At 51.0% G+C, this 17739-nt stretch overlaps 10 protein-coding genes across 10 annotated transcripts; 5 read left to right on the plus strand and 5 right to left on the minus strand.

Moving 5' to 3' along the window:
- Positions 1 to 77: 77 nt before the first annotated feature.
- On the minus strand, positions 78 to 929 carry AA0111_g4310 (DNA replication complex GINS protein; the record flags this gene model as incomplete). The annotated part of the gene is made up of 3 exons (XM_028650299.1): positions 78 to 189; positions 237 to 736; positions 780 to 929. 3 exons carry the CDS (start codon positions 927 to 929, stop codon positions 78 to 80), a joined length of 762 nt encoding a protein of 253 aa, XP_028507996.1.
- A 180-nt stretch (positions 930 to 1109) lies between these two features.
- Positions 1110 to 2983, plus strand: AA0111_g4311 (hypothetical protein; the record flags this gene model as incomplete). The annotated part of the gene is made up of 5 exons (XM_028650300.1): positions 1110 to 1220; positions 1268 to 1353; positions 1407 to 1987; positions 2038 to 2175; positions 2223 to 2983. 5 exons carry the CDS (start codon positions 1110 to 1112, stop codon positions 2981 to 2983), a joined length of 1677 nt encoding a protein of 558 aa, XP_028507997.1.
- A 1161-nt stretch (positions 2984 to 4144) lies between these two features.
- Positions 4145 to 4594, minus strand: AA0111_g4312 (hypothetical protein; the record flags this gene model as incomplete). Its single annotated transcript, XM_028650301.1, has 2 exons — positions 4145 to 4506; positions 4561 to 4594. 2 exons carry the CDS (start codon positions 4592 to 4594, stop codon positions 4145 to 4147), a joined length of 396 nt encoding a protein of 131 aa, XP_028507994.1.
- Positions 4595 to 5078: 484 nt separating this feature from the next.
- Positions 5079 to 5677, plus strand: AA0111_g4313 (hypothetical protein; the record flags this gene model as incomplete). Its single annotated transcript, XM_028650302.1, has 4 exons — positions 5079 to 5084; positions 5137 to 5184; positions 5241 to 5315; positions 5396 to 5677. 4 exons carry the CDS (start codon positions 5079 to 5081, stop codon positions 5675 to 5677), a joined length of 411 nt encoding a protein of 136 aa, XP_028507995.1.
- Positions 5678 to 6359: 682 nt separating this feature from the next.
- On the minus strand, positions 6360 to 7548 carry AA0111_g4314 (hypothetical protein; the record flags this gene model as incomplete). Its single annotated transcript, XM_028650303.1, has 2 exons — positions 6360 to 6913; positions 7248 to 7548. The coding sequence occupies 2 exons, from the start codon at positions 7546 to 7548 to the stop codon at positions 6360 to 6362; spliced, it is 855 nt and encodes a 284-aa protein (XP_028507992.1).
- Positions 7549 to 8756: 1208 nt separating this feature from the next.
- AA0111_g4315 (hypothetical protein) lies at positions 8757 to 10268 on the plus strand (the record flags this gene model as incomplete). Its single annotated transcript, XM_028650304.1, has 1 exon — positions 8757 to 10268. The coding sequence occupies one exon, from the start codon at positions 8757 to 8759 to the stop codon at positions 10266 to 10268; it is 1512 nt and encodes a 503-aa protein (XP_028507993.1).
- A 1145-nt stretch (positions 10269 to 11413) lies between these two features.
- Positions 11414 to 12103, plus strand: AA0111_g4316 (hypothetical protein; the record flags this gene model as incomplete). The annotated part of the gene is made up of 1 exon (XM_028650305.1): positions 11414 to 12103. One exon carries the CDS (start codon positions 11414 to 11416, stop codon positions 12101 to 12103), a length of 690 nt encoding a protein of 229 aa, XP_028507990.1.
- A 423-nt stretch (positions 12104 to 12526) lies between these two features.
- Positions 12527 to 14873, minus strand: AA0111_g4317 (hypothetical protein; the record flags this gene model as incomplete). Its single annotated transcript, XM_028650306.1, has 3 exons — positions 12527 to 13830; positions 13876 to 14330; positions 14395 to 14873. The coding sequence occupies 3 exons, from the start codon at positions 14871 to 14873 to the stop codon at positions 12527 to 12529; spliced, it is 2238 nt and encodes a 745-aa protein (XP_028507991.1).
- A 452-nt stretch (positions 14874 to 15325) lies between these two features.
- AA0111_g4318 (hypothetical protein) lies at positions 15326 to 15496 on the plus strand (the record flags this gene model as incomplete). The annotated part of the gene is made up of 1 exon (XM_028650307.1): positions 15326 to 15496. One exon carries the CDS (start codon positions 15326 to 15328, stop codon positions 15494 to 15496), a length of 171 nt encoding a protein of 56 aa, XP_028507998.1.
- An 880-nt stretch (positions 15497 to 16376) lies between these two features.
- On the minus strand, positions 16377 to 16919 carry AA0111_g4319 (hypothetical protein; the record flags this gene model as incomplete). Its single annotated transcript, XM_028650308.1, has 2 exons — positions 16377 to 16660; positions 16715 to 16919. 2 exons carry the CDS (start codon positions 16917 to 16919, stop codon positions 16377 to 16379), a joined length of 489 nt encoding a protein of 162 aa, XP_028507999.1.
- Positions 16920 to 17739: the final 820 nt, after the last annotated feature.

Raw genomic sequence — 17739 nt, forward strand, 5'->3', positions numbered from 1 at the left:
CTGGGAGTTGCCCTTGTACAGCTTTTACTCCATTCGGAAGCTGACGTTTAGGAACAGCTATTGGAAAGGGCGTGGGTTCATTGCATATCCATCTCGTCGTCGTCATAGTCGGCTGTACCAGCGTAACCGTTTTCTGCCTCCTCTCGGTCTCGGTCTTTGCGTTGCTGTTCTCGCGATGCTGCAATCTTCCTGTTGACGGTTAGTACCAACCTTCTGATGCTATGCATGATACGCACCTCAACCCATCAATAACGCCAGTAATGAACGTCCTTCCTTCTCCTACCTCCATACCTCCCACACCATTCATTTTGAAACCACCTCCTGCATCCAGTACTTCTACACCGCTTCTGAGCTTGGCCATTCGTACTTCCCTCAGGCCTCTCAGCAGTTTCCGTACGTTGTCTGGCTCCTCGAAGTCGTCCGACGCTGTTTCGAGCAGCATTTCGCCCAGCTCAAGCCAGTGATATGGCAAGGCGTCTGGTGCTCCTCCTGCTGTCGAGTTGGGTAGGAACGGTGGGGAGATAGGAAGTGTATTGTTTGAGGGCTGCGGTGGTAGTCGGGGTGGCGGGGAGAAGGTCTCGGCGTATTCGATTTCGTGTTCGAGGATGGCATTGAGAGAGTGCGTGTTAAGCCATGGCGGTGGAAGTATGTTGGCGCGGCGCTGTCGCTTGAGCAGGAGAGCTAACCACAGAGGAATGTCTGTTCGGTGCGGAGGAACGAGCGGTTCTATGGGTCCCTATGATTTATCAACATAAACAACCTATACACAATACACATACACAAGCAAGCATGGCGGGGTGGAGGGGCACACCTACGCCGAGAAGCTCCAATCCCTCAAGTCTCTGCCGCGGTATGACAGTGACGAGCTCCATCTCGCACAAGAACGCTATCTCGGGGGGCGTCAGCCCCGGCGGAAGAGGTAATGCCATGTTGCAACGCGTAATATCGGGGACTTCAAGTTGTTTGTCCAAGTTTTGAGATGCACGACGCGCCCGGACCGCGGTAAGCTAACTAAATCAGGATCACCCGCATCTTTCAAACTGTCCACTGACATTTGACACCATTCTTTCTCCTAGACTATTGCTTGGGCAGTCAACCAAAGAAGACTGATGCCTCTACTACTCGAGGCGTGGGCTTTGCCCAGCGCCATTGTATTCATTGTGTACATCACCACTATATGGTATGGAGAAGTGCTACATGAAGTTCCAAACCCTTACCTGGTATGTACCAGCAACATCGACGTGTTCTAATACTGACCGAATACGAGGATGAGTACTTCCATATTCCCCAAGCCCAGAAGTACTGCAAAGGCGACTACTCATGGGATCCGAAGATCACCACTCCACCTGGCCTGTACGATCGCCTACAACACCTGCTGGCCGAACATGACTAATGATTGATCAAAGCTACTTGGTCTCCAAATTATCGAAACCATTATTGGGCTGCGAAACATCCTCCTTGCGCATGTTGAACGCCGAAGCTCTTTGTATCGTCATGATTATGAGCTATGGTATTCTGCGTCTACTTCGAAAGCGTCAGAACCCAGGCAAGAGCTTGCAGGAGGACGGAAACATTGCAGAACGCGACTCTGCTGTGAGAGACCCTACCTTCGTGGTTGACGTTCACTCCGCTCTTAACATTGCACTCTTCCCCCCTCTCTTCTTCTTCTCTGCGTTGTACTACACAGATGTGATGTCAACTCTGGCGGTACTATTCGCATATAGTGCATATCTGACGAGTTCGATGTCAAAGCGAACTATCGTGAGAATGATCAGTGCAGTAGCACTGGGAGTTTTTGCACTTCTGTTTCGACAAACCAACATCTTTTGGGTGGCTGTGTTCCCCGCTGGGCTTGCGGTCATCGACACATTGAAGAAAGATGCGCCGGCAACTATCTCAACAAGTTCAGACCTTAGGTCAGCTGTACAGACTAGTTGGAACGATGGTGCAATCTATGACAGTCATGTTCAAGACGCGGGTCTCCATGGTACGTCGCCTCGTATTCAGCTATCAGAGTCGATATTAATGTATTGCTAGATGTTGTCATGTTTCTGCTGTCTGTGGTGGTTGCAGCCTTACGGAAACCTTTGGTCGTACTCAAGGTCACCTTACCCTATATCACCCTTCTATTTCTGTTCACTGGGTTTGTAATCTGGAACGGCAGTGTTGTCCTTGGTAAGCGTAGAATACGTCTTTGTATGGACAAGAGCTAACATTGATAGGGGACAAATCAGCCCACACGGCTACTATTCATCTTCCTCAGATGCTCTACATCTGGCCTTACATTACGTTCTTCTCGGCACCACTATTAATTGGACCCCTGCTCAGACCTGCTGTCACTTTCTTACCGAGACGTCTCCAGATATTGTGCCATGAACATCTCAACATCTCTTACTACGGAATCCCGACAACTGCAACGACTGCGTTCTTCATAGCCGGCAGCTTCCTTGCAGTCCATTTCAATACCATCATTCACCCGTATACCTTGGCCGACAACCGACACTTTGTTTTCTACGTCTTCAAGGTGCTTCGACTATACCCCACGTTGAAGTACCTTGCAGTCCCAGTATACTATGTATGTGCATGGACTACTGTTCAAGCGCTTTCTTCACCACTACAGCCGGTCTCACCTGAGAAGGAGCAAACACCAATGGAGAAAAGTAAAGCCAGTCTTACAAAAGACAACGCTGATCGCCCTACTTGTCAGATAAGCTTCGTCATTGTGTGGCTAGTGACCACTGCGCTCTCACTCATTACTGCTCCACTAGTAGAGCCTCGTTATTTCATCATTCCATGGATAATCTGGCGGCTGCATGTGCCCTGCAACCAAGCTGCAATGTCGAACAGCAGAGGGTTTGACGTACGTATGGTCTTGGAGACTGTTTGGCTGCTCGCTATTAATGCGGCTGTCTCGAATACTTTCTTGTATCGTACATTCACGTGGTCCAGTGAGCCTGGTAACTTGCAGAGGTTCATTTGGTAGAGCTGGAACTAGGACCATAGAGAGGCTGTCGAACGGTGAGCTCTAGTAGCAATACCAGTCCTTTGAAAATGTGAAACATGTGCAATCAAATGCAATGTTATTTTCATTATTTGCAAAGCCAACCACAAGGCACACTTCTACCGTGCTTAACGTCATCGTAGTAATTCCTGTCTCTCTTGTCTGCATCCACTTGGATGGGCTCATACGGCTGGAATTCAAGAAGCTAGTTCTCAGACGAATGTATCATTTGATATGCTCTTGTTAACATATCCGCCTTTAGACCTTCTGCTTACTCCAGATCAGTGTTTCCTTCTACCGTGGCTCACACCGATAAATCTAACGTATCCTGCTTCTTATAAGTGAATCTTTTCATCGGTATAAGAGTTTACCCACCACCAGATCAGCTCGGCAAACCAGCAGCTAGGACACTCCATTGCTGTGCCTAGAAGATTCTCTATTCATCATGAGTTACTTGACAAGCACGCCGTGTGTTGGAACACAGGTCTCATCTGCCTAAAACCAACATACGTTAAAACCAAATACGTGGGAACTCGTCGATATCTAAATACATATAGTCCAAGCCTTCATGGACTTACCGAGCTATCAAACGTTACACACAGAAAGCCTAGGAGGATATCATGCAGAAGGTGAGCAAGTGGCCACAGAAGTTCCTGTTCCTTGTTTTCGTATGGAATAGGACGTTTATCTCTAAGCAGTAGGGTGAGCGATTCGATGCGAGTGGAGCGCCCGCTGGTAAGGATTGTCTTTCTCTATCACACGGTCCTCTCAAGGAGACTGAAAGATCGTAAAGCTAAAACAAATGTACTTTGCGTCCTCTTTACGTGTGGTTTGCATAGCTGCAACTAGAACAAAAACAAGAAGAGGTACAACAGGCACCTCGATTCGACGTGCATGTCATTATGTAATTGTACAGAACTCTTGAAAACATGACCATGTTACTGAATAACAAAACGCCCTTCCAACTCATCCAAATATGTCGTCTTCACCAGTTCTGCATCCCCAAGTATGTTTTGACGACCCGCTATTGCCTCTTTCCACGACCCTCCACGTTCGATCCGACCATGTGCGCCCGAGCCACTATGCACACAAACTATTGGGTGATGGCAGCTGCTGCGCGCACGTTGCATCCTGGTACCTCTCCTAGTTCTTGCCGTGGTGTTGCTCACCACCCATTGTCAACCTCAGCACGAAGTTGACAATGACGGCTGCAAACAGCGCAATCGTCAGAATGGTAGGACCCAGTCGGTCGTCGAAGCCGCCCTGGCCCCTTAGCCTTATGCTCCTTGCGCGCCAGTGGAAGGTGAACAGGGCGTAAATCATGGCCATCATGGCAACGAGAGTGAAGAGGCCGGCGGAGATCTTGCCAATCTTGTCGCCGAAGTTAAGCAGGCCGATTGCGAGGCCGCCGAGGATGACGGTGAAGTTGAGCCATGAGAGGAAGGTGCGCTCGTTTGCGAAGAAGACTTTGGGCTCGACACGCGTGGGGAGAGCAATGCGCTTGCCTGGAGGAGAGTGTTAGTATGCGTTTTGGGGGCGGGGCGAAGGATGCGACGCACCGGGAGCGGTTTGGAGAAGCGGTTGGGTGGACATGACGATGGTGGTGATGGTCCCGCTGATGTTGCGACGCGAGCTTTCCAGAGGTACTTTTGAGGTTGAGTATCGGTCGCTTGAGTGGCACCAAGAGAGCCAAGGATTGATGCAGCTTCAGACGAAGAATCTCGTGGTAGGAACAAGGTGAGGAGAAGAAGTCTGCATCACAATGTCGTCAAAGCTCTTGTTGATGCGGGTCGCGATGGGAAACCCATGCAAGTTCACGCCTTCCCTTGGCCTATCATGTCGCCCACGTGACAGCATCGGCTCTGAGGCTGCATGCGGGGATGGCCCGGTCCCTGGGTGCCACCTGCGCACCTGCCACGTCTATCCAACTCCGGCCGCCGACGCTAGCTTTGTCCAAACACTGATCCTTGGGAGTAAACACGACATTTACGTCTCATCACACTACGTTCCTGTTCGAGACATCGATAAACCTCCTGCTCCACATTTCGCAACATCACTATACAGCACAGTCAACACCATGGCAGTAAGTGTCTTGCTCGGCAAGCACAAGTTATTGTGTACTGACAAAGAGACAGTCCGCGTCACCGCTTCCTACCTCTGAACTGGAGCAAATTGCTCAGCAGGTACGCCGCCCTGCATGCGTCTGGATGAGGCTGCATGAGCTAACCAAACTACCTAGGCCTGCGAGCAAGCTATCGGCGCCGCTGAATCATACGACCACACAAAGGTTGGAGACTGGAACAGCGAGATTATTGTAAGTTTTAGTTAGACTAGCTGGCGCAACCATGCACGCGACGTCAAACCGCCTCCATCATGTACTAACGTTTACCCTAGCAATACATCCTCAAGACGCTCATCAGCAAGACTACACCCTCATCCGAATCCTCCACCCCTGAAACTCCCTCGCAGCCTGCCTACAAGTACATCGCCAACAGCACCGTCATCCAACACATTGGCTCTCCCGCGGAACCCGACAAGCACGGTCGTCGCGGCATGCACAGCGCGGTTGGCGCCTTCTGGAACAACGAGAAGGACGGCACATACAGCTACAAGTGGGAGGCTGCCGAGAAGAAGGGCATGGACATTGTCATTACCATCACCTGGATTGCTATCTAGAAGGATAATAGCGCCAAGGGCATTGATGGTCCCATGTGTGAGCCATTGCATTTTCCATCCTGACGATCGAACAAGGTGGGTAGGATGCAGACTGGCCCGTATGAAGGGCCAAGCGAAAGCTACGTGAGCGGGGCCTGCTGAGGCTGAGGGCCGAGAAGAAAGCTGGGGGTGTTTTTTGATTGGAAATCGCTGCTCTTCTCTTCCTGGGTACGGCGTTGAAACCATAGTGTGCATAGTCCTGCGCTTCCCCCCGTCGACATGGCGAAATTGATACCTACCATATTGATACTTGCTACTCCACTCATCGTCTCCTGCTATAACCTGGACGCCACAACGCATTCTCCTCACGAGCACATTAATGTAAAACAGGAAAAACACCTTCAGAATTCATATTTGATACTTGGCAGAGACAACAGGCTTTTCCCTTTGTGTTGGAACATCTGGCATTATATGTGTTGAAAATGGTATCGGCTACTTATTCATCCGCTCGTCTACATGGATATGATCGCGTACTCTTCCTAATCATGTGGCATATCCTCCATCCCCCACCCAACCAACCGTGGAAGCAGCACAGCAGAACATGGGCTCAGTACGCAAAAGTAAAGATTGACCAGCTTGACTGAGAGCAACAAAGGTACAGAGAAGAAAGGACAGAAGAAGAAGAAGAAACAAAGGACGTATTTTAGGCATCCGCCTTTTGGCTCTCAATCAAGGTGCCTACGCCATCTGTGTGCGTACCGCTACTCCGTCCACCTGTGGCTTGCTCGCGCTTGTTGATGAGTGCCTTGAGCTCGTCTGTAGTGCTCTTGCCGCCGTTCTTCTCGGTGATGAGTCCCTTGAGCCATGCGTTCTCCGTCTGCAGTTGCTGGATGGTAGCTTCTAGTTTGGCGACCTTCTCCTGCGCTTCCTTTTGGGACTGCTCGAGAGCTTGCTCACGCTGCTTCTTTTTGATGCGGAAGCGGGCGCTTGCGGCTGTGTTACGGCGACGCTTATCCTCTTCTGCGGCTACGCGGGCGTTCTCGTCCAGAGACTGTGGCATGACGGGAGCGACATTGTCGAGCTTGCGCTTCTTCGAAGACTGATCAAAGCCTTGGGCAACAGGAGATAACGAGGAGGCAGGTGAGGCGTAGTTGGGTGCGAGCGGGTAGTGGGTAGGCTGAGAGTGCGCCAGGGGCATGGAAGGGTCAAACGCTGGTGTTGTACCGAAGTTGTTGAAGTCGGTGAATGGGAAGTCGCCTACTAGCAGATCAAAGTCAGTCATGGCTATTCTAGACGATGATGTGCTCGAGTCGCGATGCGAGTGCGTAGTGTTCTTCGCTCAGCGGAACAAGCAGTTACGTGCTTGCAGTGATGCATGGCTGCATATATAGGACGCCTTGTGAGTGGCTGTTGTACGAGGTGTGGGGTGACGATGCATGCAACACACAGGGCGGGGTTTGCATGCGCCTCGCCAGCCTGCTATTGGACGGAGTAATGCGAACCATGCGACAATTCAAACGGACGAGTCTCGATGGGTAAAAACCACATTGACTGAAAAACGGAACAGTTTTGAACGTGGAAATGTGCTTACCGTTTAAATTAAAGTCCATGTTCGCGTCGGCGCTGGTGCCCGGGTTGCGCGGAAACTCTCCGTCGGTCTTCAGCGGCTGTGTTTGCTCGGTATCAAAATCAAGGCCAAAAGCACTGGCAGAAGCGAAGTCGACACTGGCGTTACGGGCGTTGTCCACGTCGAAGAACTCTCCGTTCAGGAAGTCGGAGAAGTCCTCGGTGGGTGCTGGATCGGCAAGCAGATCCTGCTGTGGCGACAGCTGGTTGAGGTTCGCGATGTACTGGGACACGTTGGGCCCTCGCTGGCCTTTGTAGGCGGACATGGGCGTATGTTTGCTATCCAGACGATGGAGCGGGAGAATCGCTGGAAGTCGTTGTTGAGGAATTGGGAGATGGTGCTCCACTCAGGCCCGATCCGATCGCGCTTGCGTGTCCGAAGCTGATTTTGCGCGGCTGGAGCCTGGTTCGACGTCTGAAATCGTTCGCTGGTTTGGTGTATACGTTCTGTTGCACAGGCCGTTGATGAGGGTGCAAAAAGCAAGAGCAATGTGTGTGTGTATCGTGACGTGGATGAATGTCAAAGTGCGCAGGGCGTTCTCGATCAATGGAAGCCCCGCGGTCGGTGACTAGAGTTATTAGCGACCGCAAACCCCAGGCCGCATTTACGCCGAGCCTCACCCCACGTGTGGTTGGAGTCGCAACGGCTCCAGCTTTCGCTCTCCGAGTTCAGGGTTTCGAGATGAGAGCACTGTGAATGACTACTGCTTCCTTTCGGATTGCTGGCTCAAGGAAACTCAGCATGACTGTCGTCTTACTGTCAGCTCGTCGTATTGTTTCCACAGCAGCTGAGCATTCGTTGTTTGTAATCAGGACGTACATCTTTACCGACGACGAATCATGTTTGAGCGTCTTTGTCCGAGACTGGACCGGACACCTGAGCGGATCGCACATCCAAGAAGCGGCAATTTCCACGCGGCATATTATGCTATCTTCGGCAAGAAAGATATGATCAGTGTCCATCTGAATCTGGCAAGAATTGTAAGGGATTCCTAGCCAGCGAATGTACTGATGAGCCTCACCAGAACATAATCCTGATGGAACTAATGTCTCTCCGGTCTTTACCTTGGAGAGAGCTGTGGGTGCATGAATATTGGTAATACCTAATGGTTATCTATGACGGAGTGCAGCGAGACTACTGTGCACCTAGGTAGCTTTGAACCGGAAAGAATACACTACACCCATCCTCAAACGGCTCCGTAAGAACCTCAAGACTCATCCAGACGACATATGTTGAAGGTAGAGAGCTTTGGGAGCGATGCATAATCTACAGGTCTGTGTTGAATGTTACAAACAACAGTTTATCGCTACGTAGACGCCCAGGTACCTGACCACCTAAGCACAATGGGGGTGAGCCAAGTCACGTGGTGGGCCCTGCTCCTCCTCGACGCGTCGCGACTCACACTATCGATAACAGCTTCCAATCAACAACAACCGACGGCCCCTCCATGTAGACGCAAACCGCACCGACGTGATGGCGACCGCCCCCGACTATAAGAACATTCCGCACTCTCACCGGTTGCCGATCAACCACCGCGAGGTCCAGCGCACCTTTACAAAGCTCTCTCGCCAATCGCTCGTGTCGCTTGCGCTGCAATGGCTCAGCAAGAAAAACCGCGACTTCTGCAAGCCGTATCTGCTCAGTGATCGAGTGGATGAGGACGACGAGGAGATATACGAGCCGGCGCAAAGCTATGAAGTGCTTCAAGAAACGTACAAACAGCTAGCTGCGCGCAAAGGTGGCAGGAGGGAGGTGCTTGACCGCATACTTGAGGGAGATTGGAGACACGGCATATCCATGTACCAAATGGCAACGGCAGAGATACAGTACTTACTAGATCATCCGAATGCCTTGCGTTGGACGGCGAAACGCCTCACAAAGATACCTAGTGCGCGATCACCAGTGACGGACATGGAAGTCACAAACGATTCAGACCATCTTCCACGATTCCAAGCGCAGACCTTCATGTCAAATCTCGCAAGAGAGCTGACGCCGCTTATCAAGGCACATTACCTGATTACACGGATAAAATCGTCGCCCATGACCATACTACGAGTCTACATTCACGATTCGCCGTACAGCACCGAAGCGTCGCTGACCGTCGAGTCCAGCAGCACGGATAGCGCCAAAGCTGTATTCTTCGTATGGCCTAACGGATCGCCTTTCGTATACTCGTCGCTAGCAACGCTTACCGGCCAAGTCGTTGGAGACCAAGGGAGACATCTGAGGGATATCGTGCAGCAAGCTATACCGAAAGCCTTCTCAAGACCGTCTGCGCGTTACCAGTTAACAAGTACGAACTTTACCACGAAGTCACTCGATGCCCTTTTGACGTACCGCGGGCCTGGGAAGAGCAATGCTGCAGCAGGTGGTTGGAGCATCTTTCAAGATCATAGTTTTAGTCAGAATGCACTAGACTTTATCACCACACAAAAGAGTGAAGGGCAAGACAAGATGACAGGGGAAAAGAGCAATACCAATGGTGGATCCAAAGCTGGACCCGGTCGACCCAAGCGACCACTGGACGACAAACAGTCTTCAGAGGCCAAACGTAGGAAAGAGGTAGCTGCTGGACGGTTCGGGACCTCAGCGCAGCCTGACGATGGTCAAGGTCTTGAGCGATTCGAAGTCCGCATCGATGACCCATTTCCATCTCCATCTAACGGTAGTACTCCGACGCAACTAGACGACGATATATCGAACCTTGATGCTCAAACTGGCAGCCGTACACGGCGCGGCCGCCCCTCTCTTCTCGACAGAACCGCTAAAGATCTAGAGGAAATACAAAACGAAGAGGGCTGGGTACCGAACGTACGGGTCACGTTCCAAGGGACGCATGTGTTCGCCGGTATCAGGCAGTTGGTAGAAGAAGGTATTATAGACGGTGAGAAGATGCCAGGCTGGATGACTGGTGAAGCTGGTGTCACCATAGGTTCGGTCAAAAACGGACGCATCCGCAGCAAGGATGGTGTACCTGGTGTTTAGTGGGGGTGTGAACTTTCAATGTGCGGCGCTGACAGGTGTTTTTGATATCGATATACCCATTACGATGATGCGGCGTATGGCGTTCTTCTTGCTAGGCAACATGAGATGCTGTGTTACTATAGGGAGTTTGCCGTCTTGACTTTGTTGGTTTCCAAGAATCAGAGCAGTGTCTCTGCTTTCGTGCTGCAATTGCCTACTCTTGCTGATCTAGCATTCTGAAATCCCTCAGCGCCCTAGGTCCTAGCAGACTGTTTACACCTACAAATCATATCTTCGTCGTCTCTCCGTGCATCCTTGCGCGGGTCCTGAGCCTGGCGGAGGATAAATCACCGATGTTGACCCAAAGTTTGTCTTGTCCTGCATAATTTCTTATCGAGCATGGACTGCTGCCCAAGCTCTGCCCTGTCGGCTGTTGACATCCGTTCAGGCTATCCTTCCGATTACAGATTCGGACACCGGCAATCACGTCAACCTCTATTTGGCTGCTGAGCTTCACAAGCCACCCGACGGCCACTTTCATACTACTTCAATGCACCTGTCTGTGGCTTAACCGACTCGTGCGCCTCAACTGTTCAAGCCACGTAAGGCTCCGGGGCACCCTAAAACTCTTCACAAGCCACAGCTAGCCCTAACCGGAAGGCTCCGAATCACGAGCCGTACCCGCCTAGCCGTGAAAAACGATATCGATGTCATAATTGCAGTAGTATGCATTCGCGGCCTTGCGTTTTGAGGTTGCTGCAGAGCGCGGATTGGATGTGGCTTGCTGTGGCTGTTGCACGGTCCCTAAAACTATCCTCTAGGATTGCGTGGCGGTTGCCGATAGCCGGGTAAGGCTGACATTCGCTATCAAGGGTTAGAGGTCATGTGTTCTCGTATTTGACGTACGATAGCGTTTAACCGAACAGAAGTGAGAGTATTTCAGGATAAAGTGGGTTAGTAAGGTTCAATGCGGCTCACGGTTGGGTCAAGAGAGACGTTTGTCCCAAACCGACTTCCCATACGTTGAACCAGTGACTCCACCCAAGACGCCTAGAGGCGGGAATAAGTCTTGACTGCATTTCATGGTGAGAGTGTTGGTCTTGGCAAGAAAACAAGAGAAAGCATATATACCTCATTCACCCCCCTAGCTTGCACTGCCACATTCGATGCTACTACCATCTACAAGCATTAGTTCCACTGCCTCGACACTAGGGCCAAACACGATCCAAGACTATCCAATCCACTCCACAATCAGCCAAGACCCAAAGGTCATCACCTTCTCTACTCAGTCTCCAACCATACTGCCGATGACTGACTATAACAACCAACGCATCGACGCTCAAGACTTGACCTCAAGGCTTGTCTCGTTCGAACACCAGTCCAACAACAACAACAACTCTGCCAAAGGCAATGGAGAAACCTCCTCCGACTCAATTCTGTCCCAGCGATGTCCCCGATCCACCTCCATCGACAGCGGCGTCATGCCCCGTTTCACCAAATCAGCAACAATGTCCACAACAGGCACCAATGACTCCCACTACTCTCAGTATTCCGGCCTCTGCGTTATGCGCGCTGAGCCTAGTTCCAAGACACATGCTGAAAGTGTTGGTGTCGCACCAGGCGAGTTCAGCAAACCGCGTGTCCACAAGCGCAGCCGCAGAGACACTCAAAGCAGTGTTGGAAGCGGCAAGAGTGCGAGAAGCGAAGAGCCAAAGGAGTTCAAGTACTATGGCCGACACAGCAACCAATGGTTGTTCAACGACTTTAGTGTCACTGATGCTGTGTCCAAAGGCTTCAAGAGAGTCTTTAGCAAAGACAACAGTGGAAAGGACTGGTATGAGGACAGGAACCGTTAAAGATCGGGTTCAGGTAAAAATCGTATCGAACAAAGGCTTCATCAGGCTGAGAGACAGACATACATCACACATCAATACAACCAATCACATCACCAACCGCATATGACCTTGTCGACATGTTGTGACATGCTAACTGAGCAGCTTCTCGGCAACAATACATCCACTAATATGATTCATGGGCGATATACTGTATGCAACAGGAGCGCAGCCTGACAAAAAGCCATTGAGAAGAGTAACAAGTTAGACTTCATGACCGTCATAGAGCGATTTGACTGCACTGAATAGAGAAAATGATCCCGTGAGATCAGGTATCATTCGCGAAGAAAAACGCCGTCGCTATGGAGAAACAGCTCATGTCGTGCCAGTCATAACGCCAATATATGAGAACGCCCCAATCATCTACATGGTATCCTAAGTCCAGCCCTAAAGCATCATACTTTTTCGACGGCTAGCTGCGCGCTCAGCTCTTAATGTACTCGTCTCCCTCCCTCCGTCTCGCACTTTGATGCTTTCGGCTCCATCAGCGTTCGCCCTTACGTCAGCCGTACTGGCACCAGCCGGTACACTTGCAGTATCGGTAAGTCTCTTCTCCTTCACGCCTGCCGTTCGAGCACTTGACGTGCCCCTAGCGATACCATTAGCACTAGTACTTCTTCCTAGACTCGAAGTACTACTACTGTTTTTCACATTTCCGCTTCCAGTGCGCTTATGCAACGAAGGGAGTGCCCCTTCAACCCTTCCCCTCTCGGCTTTGCGCTCTTCTAATGAAGTTGATGTAGAAGAAGCAGGCATAGCAGAGTGTCGCCGCGCACTTCGCGCTGCTTTAGCAAGTTCGTTAACCCGTGTACGTGGGTTGGTCGTTGGGTCCGCAGGTGAAGAGTCGGTAAAGTCGAACACGGCCAAGCTGTCCTTCTCTTTCGGCTCTTGTTCAACGGCTATGGTATCCTTGTTTAGAAGAGGAAGATCTACTGGCTTGGCGATGGCAAGCTCGGAGGCGGATCCTGCAGTTGATGACGATACTCTTCTCTTAGCAGTACTGGTTTCGGTGATGAGCGCGGATATGGCCTTCGAGGCTGTCGATCGCTCCTCAGGTTCAAACGACGCTGGTGATGCTTTGGAGTCTTGGTTTCTGTCGAGTTTCTGTCTCAGTGGGCTGCCTGCTTCGGCCTCTTCTTCACCTCTCGGCTGAGAGACTACCGACACGGGCTTCCAAGAGATTTCGCCATCTGCGTCACGCTTGACGAGGGTTGAAGGTACATGCTGGGTCTCTACACTTGTCCTGCGATCGACCACCGCATCAACTAGCTTAGCATCTGGACGTCGCATCTTTACGTTGAGACTGGGCTCTTTGTAACTGACTTGAGGACGCGCTCGTCTGCCAGGTCGACCTGCTTGACCGGTCTGATCTGCGGAACTGAGATCTCCCGGTGGCGGTGTATCCTTGTTGTCTGGTCGTTGCGTCGACGGCTCGGTAGAAGGTGGAGAGAGAATAGTGTCCACAGCAGGTGTCTTAGGAGGTAGAGAATCGAGTATGATCTCTGCAGTAGGTACAGGTTCAGGCATGGGTATCAGCGGAAGGTCCGGAGTGGTGTTGCGTGTAATATTCAATCGAGGACGACTACGAGTTTTCGATGCTGGCTTCTCGGGCTTCTCTGGTTTCTCGGGCTTGTCTTGGTTTGAAGAGCGATGCTTCTTTGGCGACAAAATTGGATCGGTATTGACGGGTTCTATTAAGTCAGATATTGACCCTATCTTGCTTTGTGTGTACTTACTAGCTGAAAGAACGGGAAGCCGATCTAATGACGAAGGCTTGGATTCGCTACTAGATGTCTCTATCCCTGGAGCACCTGAGATATTGCGGCGACTAAATCTGAAAGCGTCACCCTTGGCTTGGCTCACTTCCTCGTCTTCCTGGACGCTGAATTTCCGCTTCGCTCCAGTACGCAGAGGCTTTGTAGCTGTCTCTTCAGCTTCTTCCGGAGATTCGAAAAGGGACACGCGACGTATGTTAAGCTTCGGCCCACTTTCTCGTCGCTTCTTACGCGTCTCAAGGTTTACCGACAACGCAGGCTCTCCCTCATCTTCAGCCTCCTCACGTTGTTCCTCTACTGCAGGACTGGGATCAAAACCAATGGGATCTTCGTCTTCGAATCGCGCAACTGGCGGAGGACCGATGTCTGGTGATTGGCTGTCCGGGTCTTCTATAACCTGCTGAAGCTCGTCTGCACTGCGACAAGTTAGCTTCGCGTGCATCTGCGCATGCTATTTCTAGCACGGCAACAAAGACATACCCCATTGTCCTTCGAGGATAGTATTTGTCTTCTGTGATTGTAGGCAGCATGCCGTTCTCTACCTCCTGAAGACCCAATCCACTTCTCCATTGTCGCTCTTCTCCGCTTTTTCTCTTTGCTGTCATCTGGCTTTTTCGTCTTCCCGCATCCTTCTCATGCCCACCTCTTGATTGCGATAAACCTGCTACCAAGCTACCGAGCTCTGAAAGCTTGGCTTCAAGCTGCGTCTTAACAACATCAATCTGATCGAGTGCCGGACGCGACTCAATAGTGTTGTGAAGGTTCAGGACCTGCTCGCGCAATGCCAAATTCTCGGCGAGTAATCGCGAACAGTCTGTTTCGAGGCTTCGTATGCGTATAGACTGAATCGAGTTCGTTTTTGCGAGTTCGCGGTTCTGCCTCAAAAAGCGTCGCTTGAGGGCTTCTATAGAATCCGTCGATGGCTGAGGTGCGATCGGCGGCTCGTTGAGACGCGCCATATGCGCAAATAGGTATGTCGAAGTTAATTATAAAGCTGTAGACGATTACGCGGTCGTGGCGACGTGGATACTACAAGGCGTCGGTGGGTGTTCCTTCTGTGTTCGTCATTGCATGTTTACATAGCAACAAAGCTAAGTTAAAATAGGCTAGCCAAAAGAGCGCTTCCACGTGACACGAGGGGCATGAACGCGTATCAGCACAGCATATCCGTATCATGCTTGGCAACTGTCTACCATATTAATGACAAAAAACCAATAACCTGACACTTCTCCTGTCCTCTGTTCTTCCACAGAGAAAACACTTCTGGTCGCGCATCCCGCGAAGCAAGAACATCTACCTACATCTACGAGTACCACTTATACTTTCGCAGAAGAAAGTGCTGAACGTACACCAACTGTAAAGGATGTCAAACTTCACGCGCCCCCTCCCTACTCATCTCCGTAATCAGTCCATGGGTGGCTCTCAGCAACAGTCTCCCGTATTGCTCGCGCGCATTGCAGAGAAAAAAGCCGAACTAGCGAACCTGAAAGACCTGCAAGCACTAAGTGGAGGACTCGCAGACCAAATGCAGATGCTCGCTGATAAGCTGTCGACTTTATCAAATGGAACAGAAGGTATGTAAATGAGTTTTACAGGCAGTCTCAAGCATGGAGCGCAGTAGAAACATCATGCTAACTTGGTGGTTGGTTAGCGGTCGCAGCAGTATTGTCAAATTGGCATAATGTGCTAAGGGCTATCAACATGGCGTCCAGTAAGTTGTGCGATCATCGGAAGGATTGCGTTCTAAATCACAGCAGCAAAACTTCCACAGCCAAAGGAAGAGGAAGACTCAGAAAAGAAGGCAGAGGATGAGCCGCCGTTGCCACAGACGCTTGTCCGCATTCCCACACAGCATGCGCCTGCGGTAATAGAGCAGGCCAATGCAGCAACGGCAGAGGATTGAGCATGTGGACAACATGTGCCTGGCATCCAATGGAGCTTTTCGCTGAGCCCAAACGCTTTGAGGCAGAACGAACACCAAGGGTGGAAGATTGATGCGCGATCGGTTGCATATACATGCGTTGGCCGTCCAATTAACGAGCATTTGCAAGCAATGGGATGTCTTGGGATGCACATAGCACAGCTGCAATCGAGCCCAACGTTAGCTGCAGTTGGTCCTACAGCTGAGGGATAGCGTGTGCATCGAAGAACGGTGAAGACAGCACCAATGAGAGGCAAGGGGACGGGAATAAGCATAAGAGGGATACATGTCCCAACTTCACATGCGCAAATTTAATACTACAGGATGATGTAAAAGCTTCAATGCGCCAAATTTCAACATCGAAAACACGAAGTTTTACGGACTATCCAAGTCCGTTACCAGCGCTATGCAATGACGCAGTCCCAATCATAACGTGTCTCGTGAACATCCGTAACTCCAAGCAATGAGAATCGTTTCCAAGTCGTACAAGCCAGCTCCTAGCATGACCAAGTGAGTCTGCCATCTGAAGCGCAATTGAAGTTCACTTCTTCTGCTTCGGCATCTTCTCGTAAGCATTCGGGCTTGGCTTCCTCCGTTGACGTTTGTGCTTTTGCGGGGTACTAGAGGCCTCGCCGTGATCGTGGACGTCTTCACAACCATCATCGTGCTGATGTGGCCGTCTGCCGCGCGCACCGCCAATTCTTCCAGCAGGTCTTGCGGTGCTGTTGTCGGGCTCAGAGTCTGAATCTGAGTCTGATGATGAATCTGAAGAGTCCTCGTCGGAAGACTCGTCGGCAGCGCGGGGCTTGTGATAAATGCAGCAGACTTTGATTCTGTTAGTTCCTCTGATGGCACAAGGGTGTCATTGGAGGGTTGTACCTTTGGATGATTTCTTCCCCATGCCTTCATTGTCAACCACGTCTTCCGCCCATTGAATGTGTCGACGTTGCGAGGGCTCCGCTCGCAGACGGAGCACGCCCGAAGGTGCTGACAGACGCAGGACAGGCTGAGGGCGGACCTCCATGGTCCTACTCCCAGAGTTTGGTGTAGTAGTCCTGGGGGATACTGGGTGAGGGGCGGCCATGTTGCTGAAGTGCGACATGTTGTTTGATAAGGATTGCTCGGGAGACCGGACCCTTAAGAAGTTGGGACGGCAGTGGGGCGTGGCTACGCAGCGCAGGGACCAAAAGGAATCGCGAATTCGATGGCTGGAGATGGGTCTTTATCGTGGTCCGACGCCTGGTTTTGGGCGGTTGGTTAATAGTTGTATCAAAGAAGGTAGCAAGAGGGTGTGAGGGATAAGCAACGAGTTGTTAGCAGGTGATTGTTCTGTGCATGTATGTCTTTGTTGTTCGCCGTTGATTTGTCTCGTGAGAACAGAATGGCCAATGCGTCATAGTCAAATCGGTACTTTCTCGGCCTAACCCGCACCTGGCAGCCACGCCGACCCCACGATCGCTTCTGTCGGCCTCCATCGCCCATTTGCTATATTGCAGCACACTTGCCAGCAGATGCCGTGCGTCGTTTCCTAGGTCACGCTGCATATTCACGGCTGTACGGCTGGCTGTGCACGATTTGCTTTTCCCTTGCGACAGTCCTCACTACCCTTCCGCGGACGAGACCATATGGGCAGACAACAGGATGAGGTCTAACACATAACGAAGCCCTGTTGTTGTTGTTGTTGTTGTTGTTGTCGGAAAACCTTCCAGACAATCATGCGCACCGTGTGGATCAAAGCCAACAGCTTTTGGTCAGTATAGTATGACAGGAAAATGTTTCTCTGGTGGTGTCGAAAGGCTGTCGAAATCGAGCTTTTCCATACACGAGTAAGCAATTGGATGGCACTTTTCAAAGAGTGTTCGTTGTGTGTAAGCAATAATAACCAGATTATTGCATCATGCCGA

The sequence above is a fragment of the Alternaria arborescens genome (genome assembly GCF_004154835.1).
Source record: "Alternaria arborescens strain FERA 675 chromosome Unknown contig_8, whole genome shotgun sequence".
NCBI classification, from domain to species: Eukaryota; Fungi; Ascomycota; class Dothideomycetes; order Pleosporales; family Pleosporaceae; genus Alternaria; species Alternaria arborescens.